We start from the raw sequence: 20,666 nt of genomic DNA, 5'->3' as shown, positions 1-20,666 counted from the left end.
ACACGCCGTGCGTATTGTCCAGAAACACAGACCTGACGATCTAGATCTAGTTCTTCATAATAAGTAATAACAGTAATAACTAATAATATCATTATTTAATCACAATTATAGCACTGTGGTGAATCAATCTGCGACCATTGCGCGCATTATGCATAATGCTCGTAACGAACAAGGTCACACGCAAACATGATATAGCTGCTGTAATATAATAGCCCATCGTTTCGGATATTATATATTTTTGTAATTATTGGTTAACTCATGCGATTTAAATGTATTAATTTTACAATTTTACACGATATTTTTATGAAATGTTCACCCATTAAAAAATGAAATTTAATTTTTACTACAATCTGTTTGATATGTACAAATACCGTTTTTAAAACATTTTTCTAGGTATTAACTAACGATTTTTACTGTGGTAATATTGCACGCACACTCCAAATAGCAAAGAAGAACAAACAATACAATATATTATATTTTAGTTTTGCTGGTTTTCGCATATATAACACATACTTTCATTTCATGCAGAATATTATAGGTACTGCTTAAAATAATATATTACAATCGAAACACGGTAACTCGCTGAAGTTTTTTCTTGCCCCTTAAAGTTTTTATAAGTTATGATTGAGATATTTAACTCACTTACGTCGAAATAATTCGATTATTGACTGTATTACTATTATTAAAATTTATTCGATCAGATTTTGGTAATCTCATATTGATGGATAGGTGGTAATAGAAACATTATGTGTTTATAGAACTGCTGTAGGTACTACTGCTACGACGACTATATTATAGCAGTAATTTTTATTATTTTATAATTACATCAATATTTATTACCACCGTATCATTTCCCATAAAAATATTGAGCGATAATAACGATAATAATATTTCCAATGGGCTTATTGTTCGTTTCGATGACGTGGCGTTTATCACCTACGTTGTCGACATATAACGCTACAGATAACTGCAGATTCAATAAGCATATTTTATTAAACATTACAAAAATAAAAAGCGTACATCACAAGTGACGTAGTCAAAATTTACTTAACCTGTACCCTCGGGAGATGGGACTGATAGTTTGTTATATAAGAAGATTTAATTAAGACTCTAAGATCGTTCATAGGATACGATGCCTTAGATATATAACATTTTAGACAACTTTTGCACAATTTACAATTTTAATACGTGGTTGCGTCTTACGTAATATGTCACAGTCTCAAAAAGCATTGAAAACATTTTTAAATTTCTCTACTACTTCGAGAAGAGCTGTAGCTCTCCTGGGTACGCTTCTGCGATATACCTATTAATATTATGATTTATGAATATAATTCAAGACTCATAATATAGCTCTGAAATATCATTTATTCAGTATTATTCCCATTCCGAGACCTGTTAGGTGAGACTGAGAGAGAAAGAGAAAAAAGGTAGAATTCGGGGGCGTTCAGTATAAGTCAGATTCCACTAACTAGATATAATGCGAAAAACAGTGGCGTATTTTCAAAAGTTTTCTGGGGGGGGGAGTCCAGAGTTTGTACAAAATTAAGTAATTTATATAAACTATAATAACTATATATACCTATTGCCTTCATCACACATTATATATTTAGCTGTAACTCGGAAATCGTCGTCAGATACAATACACAATACCAACTTCTATGCTTATTACTTAACTATACTGCAGGAATATGTATCGGTTTTTTTCTTCTGGGGGGGGTCCAATGCCCCTGGACCACCCCCCGTAAATACGCCACTGGCAAAAAAATATATATATAAATGGTACAATAATACAATATAATAATCGTTGTCGAAGATCACAATATATCAGTAATATTACCCATATATTGTATCGCATGCACTCCTCTTTCCTCCCGAGATCGGTTTCGAATACCTTACCATCCCCAACAGACGTGCCCACGGTTTCGTAGAAAAGCTTAGGTAATATACGAAGAACAGACCAAACACAGCAGTAGCGTGTCGTTTTGTATTACACACAGCACGTATAGAGGTAGTTTCTCTTTGGATTCATTCCCCGCGAGCCCCCGTTCTCGGTATTATTATTTTTTATTTTTCTTACTTCAGTCGGTCGATCGCAGGCTTACATTATTATTATTATTATAAACCTACTTCATCGATGTTATTATTCAAAAATGCGTGCGTTTATATTTCGTAGTTTTCTAACAAACACGTCTTTCTTATCGAAAATGTCACCAGGGACCACCCGCCAAAGTTATTTACGCGGTGCACACTACTATTACCTTGTGATGTGTGTGTGTGTGTAGATTTGTTGTATTATTTATTGTTCTCCCCGTCTCGTCCGTTCTTTTCACATGCGTATAATGGGCTCCTCGGTCGGTGTGCGTAGGAGTGATTTTGAATAGAAATTATTTTTATACGACTTCACACGAAATTTAAAATGAATGATTTCATTTTCATACGACAAAAAATCGAAATTTTAAAATCCCATACATTACGATGTATAATAATTGAATCGAGATAATATTAAAAATATACTTGAACAATCATACTTTATTTATTTTTTATCATATTGGCACAGTGTAGGTGTAATAAATACTTACAGAATCAAATATTCGATTGATTAAGTTTTTTCTCTGAAATCGTGGATTAAAATTATACCGACACAACGATTCTATTGCGGTCGCTTCATCACAACATTTTTATTGTCGAAGAAATATTGCGGGAAAAAATTCCCCGTGGATGAACGAACCCCTGCGGAATACAGTATTACACAGCATAATTAATATTTAAAACTATAATAAGTTTAATTATATGGAAGTATTTTTAAAAGTTTTGCCGTATACACAAAAGATCAAAAAATAAAAAATACTATACAATTATTATCTATAGGTACTTTAATAGAGTTACTCCGTCGTATAAGAAAGAAAACACATGTATAAAAAATTTCGATTGATCGATAGATTAAAAGAAAAAATAACCATAATGAATATATTAGAATACGATATAATAATTAGGTAATTAGTTTACTATTATTAGGTAGTAGTATTATAATTTAATTTAAAATATTCTGTTATCATTTTGTATCAAAATATTTGTATGGGAAAAGCGATTTAGGGAAGCTGACATTTTTGCACGCACTATAAAAAGAAGTAGGTCAATCCTGTTGATCGTATATTTAAATATAGTACACAAACCGTATTTAAATAAAATGCTATTAGTAACGTACGTATAAACTTGTAGCTTATTAAGGATGGATTAATTTTATTTCGGCATGAATTTTCGTGGACATTTAAGGATTTAAGCGAGTAAATCGTATCTTAAATAAATTTCAATAATATAAAACATCAAAATAAAATTTAAATCACAGCGTCCCTTATTTAAACAATTTACAGACGATTTATTTCAAAAAATCTAAACACGCCTCTTAAATAGAAGATCATATGATTGTACATTCCTGCAGTCTTTTACTACAACAATAAAGCCGGAAAGTTTGTATTTAACAAATTTAAAAGAAAGTAGAACCCTATAATATAATATTTAAGGATTTGTATTATATGTGCGCATAAAATTTAACTAGGAACTTGGGAACGTCTTCGACTGTTGCATGAACCCGAGACGGCCACCAAACGTAATTATTTATTTATTGTATGCGCAATTTTAGTCTTAGATTTTTATATTTTTTTTATTATTATTATTTTTATTTTTTTTTTTTGTCTGCCTGGTTTCCGTACGTTTCGCTTGGCTGTTTCGTTTAAATTTCGACGGAATAGAAAATCACGGGCTGACGGTTTATCATAAAATATATATCGCGTAATATTATATTATATTGTATATTGTTCGTGCGCATTAACGTCGCCGATTTAGAGCACACGCATTCGATCTGCAGTAAAATAAACGTAAACCTATATTACGTAGGTTAGAAATAAATAATGTAAAAATGCTATTTTTCTTTGATTTTTCGTGTTTCCTATATTATATAATATGATATTATGTACTATACTCGTCTACGATTTACGATTTTATATATAATCTATCAACTAAACGTATAATAATATTGATACTAATCGTGTCTCGTTTTCTGTATTTTAGGCGATGCCGACGAACAATTTTACGGCGAGTCGGGCGACGAGCTGGCCAACATCATCGACAGCAGCGGCATAAGCGTGGGAAACGGCCGCTCGTACCGGAAGGGAACCCATCCACCGGACCTGTTGGCGTTCCCCCGAGGCGGCGGCGGCGGCGGCGGCCACAGTTCGCCGGCCGGCAGCGTGGTGTCCACCGTCCCGTCGTTCCAGTCGCCGTTGCACAGTCCCATCTACTCGGGAACGCTGCCGTACAACCGGTCCCAATCGCCGTTCAACTCGCGTCCCGCACAGCCGCCGGCCGGCTACGTGACCATTCCGCGGCGGCCGCGCGTGCCCAGCTGGGCCAGCAGCACCGGCGTCGGCGGGGCGTCCGCGTCCACGCCGATCGGCGGCCACGTGGACGACCCGCTGGGCGTGGGCCGGTTGTGCGAACCGGTGTACGACAACCTGGGCCCGCGGACCACGGCCGACGGCAGTTCGGTGCTGTCGCTGACCAAGGCGGTGGCCGACTCGGCGGCGGCGGCGGCCGGGGTGCACAGGCCCAAGCCTCAGTACAGTCAGACGTTACCGCACAAGACCAAGCTGCACGGCGGCGGCGGACACCGCGGCGGTCCCAGATTCGGCGGGGACGACTCGCAGGACGCGCGCAGAGTACCGTCGCCGGCGCCCAGGTCGCCGGACAAGGGAACGCCGCCGCCGCCGTCGCATCACGTGTCCGGCCTGCCGCAGCAGCACAACGCGCTGCCTCCAAACTACTCGCCACTGGTGGAGATGGACGCGAGGAACAGGAGCAGCTGGGCGCCGAGCAGGGTCGGCACGCCGGAGTCGGGCGTGCTCAAGCCGGCCAGCCAGACGAGCGTCAAGCGCAAGGTGCCGCCCAAACCGCCGCCGAAGCCCAAAATGAAGGGCGGCCCGTTGTTCGAGGACGAAGGCGAGGACGGTACCGAAGTCTAAGGCCCGTTCCCTCGCGCGCGCCACGCGAACCAATCCTCTGTACTTCCATGATGATAATATAATATTATATGATATTATGTTATTACGTACTCGTATTTTTTTTTCCGTTCTCATATTTATCGATTACATGCTAAACATTTTTTTTTTCGTTCATTCATCATCATCATAAGGCGTTGTACGTTTTTTGTTTTCCATATTTTTTTCGGCTGCTATACAATCGTTTCATTTTTTTTGTTTTTTGTCCTTCTCCTACTAAAGTTTTATAAAAAATAATTTAAAATGAAAGAATCGAAGCGTGTTATTTTATAGTTATATATTTATATATGTATTATATCGCAGTGTCGCGGTCGTCGTTGTAGTCCGATTGTTCACGATATAGAAAGTGTTTTTCGTTTCGTTTAAAAAGTATTTATAAAGATTACCTCCTCCCGAAGTTTTTATTCTTATATGTTATAAATAATTGAAGAACGCATAATGTGTTAGCCCCTCGGGGATCAGTCGGAGTCTTATTCATAAAACTCGGTAAAAAAATGCAATCCTCTCGTGTAAGCCTACTCACTTAACGATGTATTGCGCACAAAGTGTTGAGAATATTAAATAATATGAGGTTGCTCGTTTTCGAATTGTGAACGTGTTGTGTACTAAGATAGTATATTATATTGTGTTGTATTTTTTTTTTTTTTTTTTGTATATGTGTTTATGTTAATATTATGTTTCTATGAATCAATTTCGATTTTATCGCAGTCATTGTCAATAAAAAAAAAAAAAATTTAAAAAAAAATAGTTGTATCATACATAGTGGGCGGTATATTATGTATAAAATGTGTTTGTTCTCATAAACCTCTGTTGTCTATATATTATTATGTATTGTCTTGTTGGTGTTATTTATGGTCCTTTTTTAATCTGTAGTCGAAAAGTAAAAATTTAATTAAGTAATTATAACTTCCGATCATTACAATGGATCCTTCAATTATTTTATTTTACAATTTACGCATCTTTAATGTATTTTTCGTTTATTCTAGGACTATGTTATTATTTATATTGGATATTTTTCAATTTTTGTTTAAAACAGTGATAACACGCATTTTAATTAATAAATGTCCAATTTTACTCTTTTGTGTGTGTTTTTAATATATTTTTTAACAAATTTTGTTTTTTTATACTTGCTTTGAATACCATTATTTTTTAACTGTACAAACATATTGATAATTTTTAAACTTTGTGTAACTTATATATTATATTTTATATGTATTAATTAATTAAAACTTTTTAGTCAAATGACAAATGTTAAATATTATATTATGTAAAAAAAAAAATGTTTAATCTTTTTTGTTTGATTTTGCTAACATAACTTTTGATTACAGTTAATTTGATTTTCCATAACAATGTTAAAAAATACAATAATAGGTATTGTAAAATAGTTTAATCATAAATATATGTTTATTATGAAATGTAAAGTAATCTGATAAGCATATTAAGGCCTCTTCATGACTCTTGCCAATAACAAATTTCAAAGACATCCAACAAAAAGGTTTTTGTAGAAATAATTGAATTTGTAAAAGTTCCTGTATTTATATTTTATTTTATTATTATTTTGTATTTTGTTTTGTTTATAGTTATTATTACTTAAAATACATAAAGGTTTAAAGATGATATTCTTTGGAAAGCAAAGGTTTGCGAGTCGCTAAACTAAGGTTAACCAAAAGTATTTCTCTATAATTACATAAATATTATATTATTGTGCTCGCTAATGACTGAAAAATGTGGAGGCAAAATTGTAATTGTATAATTTATAAATTATTACTGTTGTAAAAAAGATGTTTGTTGTTTCAATTAAAATTAAATTTAATATTGCAACTATAGTTGGAAAATGTATATTAATTTTAAAAATAAAATAAAATATTATTATTTGTGTTAATATTATAGTATATTTTGTATGAAAAATAAATAAATGTCAATAAGAACATTTCAAATGAAATTAAATGTTGTTTTTTTTTTTTTTTTAATATAATATAGGTATATCAATATAGTTGTATTAACTTGTATCTAAATATTATAATATTGTTTTAATTTAATTCGAAGGAAAGAAAAGTACTCAGTTTTATCTATATTGCAATAACATTTTATCACTAAATGAAGGAACTTATTTTTCTTAATAATTGATAAATTAATAAATTCAATTCAATTCTTATAAAATTATTATATTATTTGCACTGTAATGGATAAAAAATCTTCAACCTAATTGGTGATTACTGTCTATGTTAAACATAATTTATTTGTTTTACTGTTACACAATGGCGTTACCTACACTTAATGTAATTTTTAATGTTTGTAATCTGAACTTCTCACTAATGAGACTAAAGGTGGTGACCTTTTGTACTGCGTTGTGTTGTTGTTTTATTTTGTGTATAATATTTAAGGTTTTAGTTACACTGCCTTAAAATATGAATACATCTCAATTCCAACCACATGATGGTTTATTTATTTTAATTGATTTTTAAAAATGAATGGTTTCTAATCACTTTTTAAAAAAAATAAGTAATAAAATACAAATTTAACATCTACATTTCTAATAACCAAATAATAATAATTATTACATAAATTATTTATTAGAAGTAGGTTTTGTCAATTTGTAACTAATGGTCGTCAAATTTGAGTTATTTATTATTTATCCAGGTGGTATCGCCAATAGCCCTAATCCACCGCTTCCACAAATGCATTGTATCATCAAATGGTGCCTTCCAGTTAGTTCAAATGTCTACAAAATACATATTAATTTAAAACACAAATATACAGGGTGATTTTTCTAAGTATGAAACTTATAACTAACCATATTCAAGATGTTTTCTTGTGTGTTTGAACCTGAATGCAGGACTAGTAAATGCCATTTCACACTTGGTGCATTGTTATGGTGTTATGTTGTTGTGTCGATCATGTGGTACCGTAAGTTTCTTCCACAAGAAAATGATGTTTTACATAACACACAACTAATCTCCTTGTTTAGGTTGTGTTTTAGATCATGGTGTTTTTTCAGATTTGTTTTTGATGCGTTGCAATCACTGCATTTGTACTTTATCGGACCTGTGTGCACCTGTAACTTGTATTTTTTCTTAAATATTTTGGAGCAATAGTTACATGTAATATGCAAATGTCTTGTTGAGCACCGTTAGATGGCGTTTTAACCAACTTTTGTAACTAAATTGTTTTTCACAAAAACTGCCTGGATTTCTTTTGCTAATTTTATTTTTATTTTCATCATCATCATTTTCTTTCTTCTCGTTTTCAAAGTCATCAGGAAATTCATCACTCAACTCGTCACTGTTGCTCTTTGACGACTCGTGACTCACTTTCTGAATTTTTAACATTAAATGTTTTGTTTGATATAGATTGAACTGTGGAGCAAACAACAGTTGATACAATTTTTTGTTTATTTTTTCTTGTGTGATGTTATTGAACTTTCAGGTTTAGTTTTACAGGTTGAACAACGTATTGTTGTTGCGCATTGCTCGTCTAGTGTTTTGATGGACAAACTAACAGGTGCTGCTATCAAATTAAAAAAAAATGATTTACATAATTTAATTATTCCATGTATAAAACACACTTTACTTACTCTGATCATTGACATCCTCATCATGAACATCTGCGACAAATAGCTTATTCTGTAGCGCATGTTGCTCGTCATCTAGTGTACTGATGGACGTACGTACAGGTGTTGCTATCGCCATTAGCATTTTTGATATAGTTCGAATATCTACAAAATAGTTAGGTTGAAATCTTGTCAGCAATACAAGTAGATTTCATAAAAACCAAAAATATATCCTTTCAATATTATAGAGAAAATTTAAATCTGTTAATAACTAAAACAAAAGCAAGTCATACACAATAAAATAATAACCAAAAATCCAAACATAACTTAATTTTTATGGTTATAAAATATACGTTTCATTAATTATGCCAAAAAACATTAAATATTAATACCAAGTTTCAAGTATATTTGACCATAAAAATATTATTTTCCATAAAATCTTTACCATACCCTTTCTAAAAAACATTCCTACCTATAAAAGACGTATACAAAACAAAACATTCTCAAAATATTAAATTTTTAAAGTTGATTTTTTATTACATTAGAGTAATAATTTAGTTTCACCCCTAGACATTAATTTACAACACCAGCTTAGTCCTAGTTCGGGGTTTAATCTCCAAGTTATGTACCAAATTTCATAAACTTCGGTTCAGAGGTAAATATTTATTTAGAAATTATTATAATATTTAAGAAACCATCAATAATTTATAATTTTTTTTTACGATTAACTAGTATCAATATTTTATTTTTATAAATCTACCTATAATTTAGTATTCGGATATGTATAATAACATTGATTTACAATCAATATACATAATTATAATAATGCTAATACTATATTTTATTAATACACGTTTAGGTTAAATTATGTTTTCATTTATCCAATGGAAAATTAAAATTAGTAATGACTAGTTACTAGTAGCATGTATATAACATAATAGATACATCTTAAAATTAGCCGTACAATAACTACAAATAGGTAAATTAACAAAGCTGAAAGCTAGAAAAAAAACAATAGAAAGTTAAATTTAAATAAGAGGAAATCTCCTATTCTTCATTTTAGCAAATTTATCAACAGCCTAATCTAAGTTTATTTACTTGCTTTATTTTTTTTTTGAACATTATCGCGTCTTCCCATATTTATTTTTATACTGTATTAGGATTTTCACTGAAAATTGGAATAACCCGCTACGACAAACATCGCAAGCTATAATTATCGCAAAATAATTGGTCTATTCTAAGAATACTTATATCTTTGACAATAGAATATTCTATTATAAATTCTAATTATAATATAATACACTTAATAGTTATTTGTATCCTTACGACCATACCTCTTAGTATAAAATAGGATTGTTAAAAGACACACTGTCCCCCTCAGTCCTCACCAAACGTTGATCCTGAAAATAACTATTTTCAGAAACAAAGCTTGTGGAAAAAAAGTTTTTATGATAAGTAAGTTTTTGCGGAAGTAACAAAGTGAGAGATATGACTTCATTTCCAAAATGATGCGGAAAGAAATTCGTACTAAAAATGTATTATTAGAGGTACCTACTAGAAACACTAAACCTTAATCAGAAGGAAATCGAGATTAATGAAAATATTTTAGTAAACATTGTATACTAAAAGATTATTATCAAACCATGTTTAGAATGATACTTAATAACTTAGTAGATTTAATATATAATATTTATGACTTTTAACTTTCAACAATAATTGATATGTCATCAGCAAAACAAACATTTATCTATCACAGTTAATATTTATTAAATCATTATTCATAAATATACATAATAAACAGAAGACGACCCAATACAGTACAGCAATTAATAATTTTATACATTTCTGGTATTGAACATGGGAGTTATTTTATCAATAGTTGTATTGTGTATCAAGTTTATCATTATCTATATATTATTATAAAAATTACAATAAAAGAAATATTGTTAAAGAAGTTAATACATTTTGAATTTTAGATGTTTCTAAAGCTTTAAGTGAATTAACATTTATTCCACATAAATAATGACAATAATAATTGTGAAAAATAAAAAACTTGATATAAATAAAAGTTTTTACTACCAAAATTTACTAAAATTAAGAATATTATCGTAAAAAAAACGATAATTGATAAAAATTTCAAGTATCTGTGGTTATTTGTTTTCGAGTTACATATAGAATAAATAAAAACAAAATCGATTTTGCCGAAAATTGAACTTACTTTAGGTACTGGGAATTTTCAAGTTTGGCCTATCTAAAATACAAACTAGATCCAATGATTAGTGATATCCAAAATTTCTCCCGTTTTCGAAAATTGAAGCATTCTGTCGATAACTTATCGTGTGATTTATCCACAGGTACACTCAGAATCGCACGGCTTCGTGGATATGCAATTAAACGTACACCACATATTTATGTGTTGCTCATTGCGCATTATTTATTTTGATTTCAGTTACATTGTTATTCATTACACGTTTTAAATTTTTGTATTAAGGATGAAACCCACTCATTTCACACAGGTGAGCCGCATCGCAATCCTTGCATACTCATCGATTCGTACCGGTTTTCGTCGTGTACTTGCCGTCGCGTATACTTATCGACCATCGTACACAATAACAGTAAATTTAGTGCTTAATCACTGGCGCGGTAATACCCGAATTTCGGTTTCCTGATCCTGGGTTCGACGACAGCACTTTGTCTCGTTTCCGTGATTATTTTTAATGAAAAGTTTAAATTTTAACAGTTCAATATTTGTACATTAATCAATTCAAGAATATTTTTAACAGGTGTACCTAAATCCTTCTAAATGATTACAAACAACATAGACTATCATATTATAATAACTTTCAAGTGATAATACTATGCTATGACGACCGATAGGATGGGAGGACGTGGACCCTAAGTAACCTTTCTTTTTTTTAAATATTAATGATGTATATCTATATTTTTAATTTATATTATTGCAATATGGAGATAACACCAAAAAGTCGTGTCATAACTCATGAGCTATGGATAGCAGCAGTTCTCCATTGGCTTGTGTTTTATAAATTATATCAATAATAATTAAAAAGTTCATTGTATTTGTATCAAATAAATTCAAAACAATAAAATAAATTCTTAGAGTAACAAAAATTCTGTGTCTAAAAATACAATAACTATTACGATAAGAAAACAATAACATGCATAGCGTTATCAGCTGTGTTATAAAAATATATTTACAATTAGTATCTATAGACGCAAATATAGATCCTTTACTTTAAAGAGTTTGTAGGTACAGATACAGTATCTACATTATTTTAGAAAATATTTAAATATAATTATACAGATACAACTATACAATTACATATTCTTAAGAGTAATTTTTGATAAGGAACCTAATAGAATCTTTAACAACTTAATGTCTTAATTTATTCAGTAAGGAAATATCTCGTTTTCATAACCGAGACCAGTAGACACAAAGTTACGCTATTAAGAAAATCTCGCTTACTGTCGCTGTTAAATGCATTTTAGTAGATAATTTTTTATTGAAATCATCTAGTTATGAATTCTTTCGTGTAAAATTATTGAAATTTATTTCTCAAATGAAATAAAAGAACTATTTGGCATATTTGAGATCAGCAGAATCGATATCGTGATCTTTGTTTTAGTATTAGATTGATTATTGAATCAGAATAATATTATCAAACCATAAGTTAAGAATATTATTTGTGTTTACACGCAGTATTACGGTGGATATTTTATATTTGAACTTTTATGCAAGTTCTAAGTACCTACCAATGCGGCTATGTCAATTATTGAAGTTTAAAGACGCTCATATTATTATCCTAATAATATTAAAACATTACGTACAAAATAATTACATGAGCGTAAACTGGAGGGCGAGAGCGGGCAGCTTCCCCCTTGATATTTTGTAAAATGTATTTATTGGGTTCCTATATTTAGTCTCTAAGTAGGTATCTTAAAGTATATACGGTATATCGACATAAAATAAAGTTAGCCCCCATAAAAATTAAAAAAATTCCCAAGTTACGTCCTTGAAATAATACGTACTATAAAATACAAATACAGATAATGTTCTTAACTTATAATGATAACTGATAAGTGAGTGTATTAGTATAGCTTCGCAGTGGCGGCATCAGGGGGGGGGCATGAGGATGCTGTTGCACTATCAATAATTATTTTAGGGGGAGTCAAAATATCACTTTGCACCCACAGACAACAGTCAGCAATATTATATTGTATTTTAGTTATTTTATTGCTAACAATAATGATATAATGTAATAATTTTGATAATAATCGTGGATCACTTCAATAGTTCAATACCTATTTTATTTATGAATTAATTGTTCAATTACAATTGTTATACATTTATACTACTCTACTCATACAATATTTTAAAATAAATGAAATTATAGAAATTATTTATTTCAAAATAATTATATAATGCAGTAAGCTAATTCGTCACTATTATAGATAGCGATATGGTTTAAAGGAATGACGTAACCATGAACACTGGAGACTTCATCTTGGTTCATGATTATATCTTAGCGAAACTTCCAAAACAGTGAACAACTTATTTAATTTCTTAACTATTTTTTTTTTGTTTTATCTCTCGACATGACGATGTGTTAATACGTTTTAACCTAGTGTCTTAGTCTTATTGTGTTTTGTCTCAGTTTTAATTTTAAATAAATAATTAAGTTTTAACTACTTGTATTTATCTATTATAATTGTTATTATTTACATAAAAAAAACAAGTATCTTGTATACTTAGTACTTACTGATGAGTAATAAATAATATTTGTTACATATTATGTAATTGAAATACAGAGACACAGTCATAAACTTATAAATTAAGATTTTTTACTTATTACTTATGTAAGAGCAGTAACTAAATATTAGGGGGTGTGGGGGCAACGCCCCCTACGGAATAAACATTTCCACCCACACGAATTTCTACCATGTGCAACCTGTGTGGCCCGAAAAATACCGTTATGGAATTTCCATTGATAAAAACAAAATAATATCGTACAAATATTTGTGATTTTCAAGTTCTAAAAATATTTTAAAAACCAATGACCTTTCGTCTGTCTCATACCATAATGCGGGGGCACTTCTGTATGGATACATTAAAATAAATTATACCGACAGATCGTTTACATAATATTATCGCATCTGCGTCCAATTTTCCAACGAGATACGTTTCGTCGACACCTGCCCCAGTGCCCCCCCCCCTCCCGTCCACCACGAATAACCACAGAGCATAAAAAAGTGAGCAGACTTTTGGGGATTTGAAAATTGGCGGGGAAAAATGTCTGGGAGATATTACAAAGGGAGAGAAAAAAAAACGAACGAGAACGCGATACACGTTATTTTCGCCTCCACGAGGTCGCCGCCGAACGGTAAACGTCACGGCCCCCCGCCCGCCCGCTCGGGCCAACGACCTACCGCCGCCGCCGCCGCCGCCGCTGCCTCTCGACGACAGTGTGCCACACACGCACGCGCACGACCGCCCTGCGCAGACTCTCGGCAATAACACACCATTTTTATGGTTTATAGTGTTTACGGTTTACGGCCGTGCGTGTTCACCATTTGTCGTTTACTCGTTTCGGCCGCCGTCCCATTCCGGCTCGCAACGTCCGACTCTCGGCTCGGTGATTTTGATTTTTATTATTTGTGTACCGATTTCCCGGTTTACCGTTTTGTTTGTCCCGACCCCACTCCACCGACCGGCGAACGACGATATTATTATTATTATTTTTCGCGCACGCGCGTTCGCGCACCGTTTATTAACACTCCGTCGTCACTGCAGCCTACGTGCCGTAGTGTGCACCACAATAACACACTTACTTGCGTTCCACTGTCTGCGACCGTAACAACCGACTGACCATCGCCTGCCGACTCGTTTATTTATCAGTAAACGCCTGACCAGGGATTCCCGTCCGAAGTCTCGATCGTCGCCGAGTGTTGCGTCCTTCCGGAAAAAAATGGCGAAATCGTTCTCGTGTAAGTATAACATTGATATTGATATTTATAGCCGAAACGATAGTTACATCCATTACTGCCCCCGGTCGTCGACGATCGTGTCGGGGGGTTTGTTGTATTTCGCCGACTTCGGTTTTTCGAAAACGATTTTGCCACTCGCGAACTATCGCGTCCGTACACCGGGTAGTATCGACGAGTCTCTGGTTTTTGACGGTTTTCCGTTTATCCGAGAGATCCCCAAACGATGTATTTTTCGGACCTTTGTAGACCTCTCGGACGGTGCCGTTTTCCCCGTTTTTTGACTTTCGACGGTAAAATCGTACGAGAATTCACTACCGAACAACGCGACGGCTCTCACATAACTCATATTGCTATGTGTTTCTGTACGATTTTTTTTAAGCATTTGTGTCATCGTTGTTTGTTACTTTATGGGTAGGTACTTAAATGTATTTTTCTGTCTGTTTACTTCACAATTGTGTAAACTAGGTTGTATTTAAAATGTATAGGTACATTAAAAATAAATGCTGAATAAAATTCTTTAATAATTTTTATAGGTACTTTTTCAAATTTTTGTTTATAAATAATTTTCTGGATACCTATTCTTGATTAATCAATACATAAAAATATAACGTATATGTGTGGGCACTAAACAGATAACAATATTGTAACCTGTAGGTAGACAACCTTGTACTAACAAATGACATGCATGTTTTTTTTTTAATTATAGTACTATGATACAACTTACTCTTATTTAATTTATTTTTGCTTATTCAACTATATACTATCTATTTGATAAGTAACTTTTTTTATTACAATGTTCATGTAAAACAATGTCCTACATTGTTGTAATATTATATGATAATATTCATCGGTCTTAATGAAAAAATAATATTACTTAGTAATGGTGATATTAATATTATTTATACAAATATCATTATGTGGATTGTATCAATCCTGATATTATACTTGATGATTTGTCATAAAACCAAGTATAAAACAGTTTATATTTAAATTTTTTACTATTAAATAAATTCTAATTATTCTAAGTACCTAATTGTTGTTGACAATATTTTTTTTATTTATTTTAAAAAAAAAATATATATATATAGATGTATTCATTATATATCAATACATATACATGTATAAAAATATTATATCATAATATGTTATTCCTAAATTAGTTTTAATTTTATTAATACTACTAATGTCTAGCTATTAATTAAATATTGATTTTAATAATACATGCCACTCAGAATAACCTTAAACTCAATAATCATCCTTAATTACTGCCAATTCTATAAATACAGGTAATTTTCACTGACACCCTTTAAAAAATTCTTTTATATGTTGGTATAAAAGTTTTATCATTTTGAACTTCTATTTACTGATTATGATTTTTTTTTTGAATTTATCATGTTTAATTCAATTTTCTGAATTCTAATTAATTATTTTATAAAAATAACTACTTAACATAATCTTAAACAATTATCTTATAATAGTTATCATAATGTCATAATATGTCACAAATAAATTGAATTAACGTTTTTTTTTATCCTGAAAGTAATTATTGTTATAACTTGAGATTTGGTAAAAAAAATTTTATTGCCTTCACCTTTATAAATTCTTGCTTGTGCATAGTTTATTAATGATATTACATATTTCATCCCCATTTTATAGCATAGCCAATATAAAAATATGAGCGAATATAAATTTCTTTTATAATAGTTTGTGACTGAGCAATAGATGAATACTTTTAATAATACAACTAATTTACCGTTACCGTGTCCAATGGAATACAGTGAACTAATAAAATACATGTACTGGATGACAATGTTCATCGTCTTTGTTGAAAGTTTCAAAAAATACCATCCTTTTGATAAATTGTTGGATTAGCTGCGCATAAATTCTGTTTTGTTATATTTACAAGGGTTCAAGGTGAACACTATACGTCTATACATATTGTCCTTTCAATGAACTATGTTTTGGAATTCTTTATAATTTGTTTTCTTCATAGTTAAATAGCCAATAAGCTATACAGATACAATTATGTTAACTATCAAGTGTGATAAAATCATATAAAAAAAAAATGAATTTACTTAATGAATAATTAATTACTTTGCTTCCAACAGTCTGATGCATTTGATTTATGACTATGCCTAATTAAACTAGTATCAATAGATAGCTTTCATGTGAAATACGTGTATATTGTATAATATTTTTGTAAAGGTATTATACTTATTTTAAATTAAAAATAATAATAATAATAATGTTTTGTTGTATACACTTACTGGAATATGAGGTTTTTGTATTTTAGCTGTCATCAATCCTAACAATGTATTAAAATTCCGTGACGCATTCTACAATGATGCCAAAAATGTGTTGGCCCAAAATGCTTGTTCTCGCATCAGCCCAACAGAAGTGAGCACGTCAAGAAATAGAGTACAGGAAACCCATCATTATTACACACACAAGGTTTGGCTGATTTCCGACTTTGGATCCAAATAACCTTTAAATATATGTATTTGTTTTGTCTAGATTGAAACTGAAGGCAAACCAGTAACTAACCAAAGGAGTTCAGGTCGTTGTTGGATATTTGCATGTTTAAATGTGATCAGAGTTCCATTCATCAAACAATTCAACTTAGAAGAATTTGAGTTCAGCCAAGCTTATGTATTTTTTTGGGACAAGGTATGGTTTGTATAAAAATGTTCAGAGATATTATTCTTTATACCTGAAAAATATATACTTGTGTATGCTTGTATGACCTTGGCCTGTTAGACCATGCTAACAATAGGTGGTCCCTTTTACACACCTGTTCTTCATTTATGATTTGTATTGTATTTCTGTCAATAGAACTGGTTTTTTTTTTTTAAGGGGGTTTAAAATTCATCCCAAACACAATGGAGGTTTAGGTATAATAAACAGAATGTTGTTCAGATATTTCAAAACTACAATAATTTTTCATGTGCAGTTGTCATTTCTTATTTGAGAGTATAAATGTTTATGAGCTCAAAATATTGTACAGCCCTAAATCTGTTATATATTTTTTCAATTTTATCATTATTTAGTAATAAAACATTTTATAGGAATAAGATGTAAAACTATTTATTCTGTAATTAATAATCATATTGTTAGTTTTATAAAAAACTATACTGCCGAGATGTAATAATAAATATGATGTTATACACAAAATAGATTTGTATACACGGTATTTAAGTTGACTAGTATTACATTATTAAAATCAAATGTACCAAAATAAAATCTGGAAAACTGTTTATTAAACTAAAACAATTAATATGCATAGTTTATCATTTGATCTTAAATATTCTAAAATATGGAATGTATTGGTTTTAGAAAAAATTCTTTTGTGTGAAAAATAACTTCTAAAAATCATCTATCCTTTTCTTTAAATCTAACATTTTGTGGAGTTAGTATATTTATATAATTTTTGTACTTATTTTATTGGTAACTTTCTTCAGTATTGTAATAAAGATAATGGAAAGGATTATTAATCTAATATACTATCTATATTACCTATTCCTGTAGAACAAAGTACTATTAAGGGAGGTTGTGAACTCGTAATTCATTTTTATAACATTTATTTAGGAGGAATACAATTATTATTCCTCCATAAAGTAATCCTTATCAACTATATGAAAGTTTGGATTGATAATTAATTTGTCATTATAGATATGGTCTTAGAATATAATTTTTTTATCTATAGTGAATAGTTACACTATATTTGCTCTGCAATGTACTAAAAACAAAAAATACTCAGAACTTTAGGAATGTAGAAAATACAGAAATATTACTACTAAAGTACACTTATTAAAGTTTGTTATAATAGTGTAGAGACAACGAGCATATGTGCTGGTTTGTTGGCAACAAACAATTTGTGGATGTCGCAAAATTGCTACAAGCATGTCATTTAGAAGAGCATTTTATGCTACTTTTTAGAAGTCTAATTGTCTTGACTCAAGACTCTTAAGTATCACTAGAAAATACATATATACCATTAGTCGGATACTCTCCAACATCAGCTAGGCATGTTAATTGTCAGTATCCAGTGTTGGCGCATACTTAATGTTGGTATTGAATGTATTAATATGCAATAAGAAAATTTTGAATTTAATAAATAAATATAAATAATATACTGATATGACAAAATGCAGGGGAAAAATTAAAAAGCCATTAAAGATGTTTTTAAAAATACGATTGTAATTAAGTATATTTATAACTAAACTGGGCTGATTAGTGATAATCATTTTTAAGCTATTTTAATTAACTTTTTTTTTAAAAAAAAAAATATTGTATTGGTGTTCACAATAATTATAAAATAATTGGTAAATTTTATTTTTAGATCGAAAGAAGCAATTATTTTTTAAACGCAATTGTACAAACCGCTAAGCGAGGCGAAAGTGTCGATGATAGAACTACTGCTTGTTTACTCTCTGTAAGTGTAATTATTTAATATAATTATGTTATTAACTTAAAACACTCAAAATTATCTTTGTTGAATAAAGAAACCTATTGAAGATGGAGGTCAATGGGATATGTTGGTCAACATCATTACCAAGTATGGGTTGATGCCAAAGAAGAATTTCCCAGAGTCATTTAGTTGTGAAACTAGTAATACTATTAATGTTATACTGAACAGCAAGGTAATATGTCGTAATTAACAACTTAAAATGTTTTATAATAAGATCAATTTATATTTCTAGCTTCGAGAATTTGCCATAGTTTTGCATAAACTTGTCAGCGATAATGCTACAGACAATGAGATTAAAACTAAAATTGAAGAGCAAATGGAGATTATTTATCGAATTGTTGGTATTTGTTTTGGTATACCACCAGCCACATTTGAATGGCAATACTATGATAAATCTAAAGTGTTCAACTCTGTTGGACCTATTTCACCATTGGATTTTTATTTGAGACATGTCCGTCCTGTTTTTGATGTCGTAGAAAAGGTATGTGCTTAAATTACTTAATGTATAATATTTGACTTTGGTATTCAATTTTGTCAATTATTTAGGTGTGTTTGATTTCGGATCCACGACCAAACAACCGGTATGGTAAATTGTACACATTAGACATGTTAAATAACATGGCTGGTGGGCGCAAAGTTCTCTATAACAACCAGCCAATTGAAGTATTAATCAAAGCAGCTCAAGAATCTATTGTAAATAAAGGTGAACCAGTATGGTATGGATGTCAAGTGAGCAAAAGATTTTCTGATAAGCTTGGATTGGAAGACTTGAAAATGTAAGTTTTTTAAATCATCTATAATATACTCATATTGATTTGATAACATAATTTATGAGATTTTATGATTTTAGTCATGATTACCAGCTAGTATTTGGAACTGATGTATCAATTCCGATGACTAAAGCACAACGTATGTTATATGGTGAATCTGCTATGACACACGCTATGGTGCTAACTGGAGTCAATGTAGATGTGAGTAAATTATATAAACTATATCAAAATAAAATTATACTCAATGATTTTTTTATATCTGTTTAGAATGGTAATGCAACAAAGTGGCGTGTTGAAAACTCTTGGGGTGAAGACCGCGGTGACAAGGGTTACTTGATGATGACCACAGATTGGTTTAAGGAATATGTTTTTGAAGTGGTTGTAGACAAGAGTCTTTTATCTGAAGAGGTATTGTCTGTGTTCCAACAAGAACCTCAAGTACTTCCCATTTGGGATCCAATGGGAACATTAGCCTAATTATTACTGAATTATTATTTTTAATTTTTTTCATACTTATCTTATTTTGTATGAATATTATATAATATGCAGTTATTTATAATATAATGGAATTTGAAAATGCCATACCATTTGTATTGACACTTCCAAACTTCATTTGTATATTATATAATGTGTTCTATAACCATATTATATGTGGTATTTGAATTAAATTACATACATACATATTTTATACATTATACACAAAAATAATAATTTGTTTTTTTTTCATACTCCTTAATTTTCCTTAAAAAATTAAATCATTTTCTTTTTTATTAAATGGCCATTTTAAAAATATCATATTTTTATACCTAATCAATTAAAAT

At 30.9% G+C, this 20,666-nt stretch overlaps 2 protein-coding genes across 3 annotated transcripts in view; both read left to right on the top strand.

The window, feature by feature from the left end:
* Positions 1 to 7,001, top strand: part of LOC114131324 (leucine-rich repeat-containing protein 24) — a 94,527-nt gene extending 87,526 nt beyond the window's left edge. For both annotated transcript variants that reach the window (XM_050198953.1, XM_050198954.1), the window contains one exon: positions 4,069 to 7,001. In XM_050198953.1, the coding sequence (XP_050054910.1) occupies positions 4,069 to 5,018 (950 nt within the window). In that variant the 3' untranslated portion in view covers positions 5,019 to 7,001. The remainder of the gene's footprint in view (positions 1 to 4,068) is intronic.
* A 7,192-nt stretch (positions 7,002 to 14,193) lies between these two features.
* Positions 14,194 to 20,556, top strand: LOC114131357 (bleomycin hydrolase). The gene is made up of 9 exons (XM_050200737.1): positions 14,194 to 14,607; positions 16,901 to 17,058; positions 17,122 to 17,274; positions 18,947 to 19,039; positions 19,110 to 19,247; positions 19,308 to 19,556; positions 19,622 to 19,851; positions 19,926 to 20,046; positions 20,113 to 20,556. Exons 1-9 carry the CDS (start codon positions 14,589 to 14,591, stop codon positions 20,320 to 20,322), a joined length of 1,371 nt encoding a protein of 456 aa, XP_050056694.1. The 5' UTR covers positions 14,194 to 14,588; the 3' UTR covers positions 20,323 to 20,556.
* The last annotated feature ends 110 nt before the right edge of the window (positions 20,557 to 20,666 follow it).

The sequence above is a fragment of the Aphis gossypii genome, chromosome 2, assembly GCF_020184175.1.
Source record: "Aphis gossypii isolate Hap1 chromosome 2, ASM2018417v2, whole genome shotgun sequence".
NCBI classification, from domain to species: Eukaryota; Metazoa; Arthropoda; class Insecta; order Hemiptera; family Aphididae; genus Aphis; species Aphis gossypii.
This window is presented reverse-complemented; position numbering and strand designations above follow the sequence as displayed.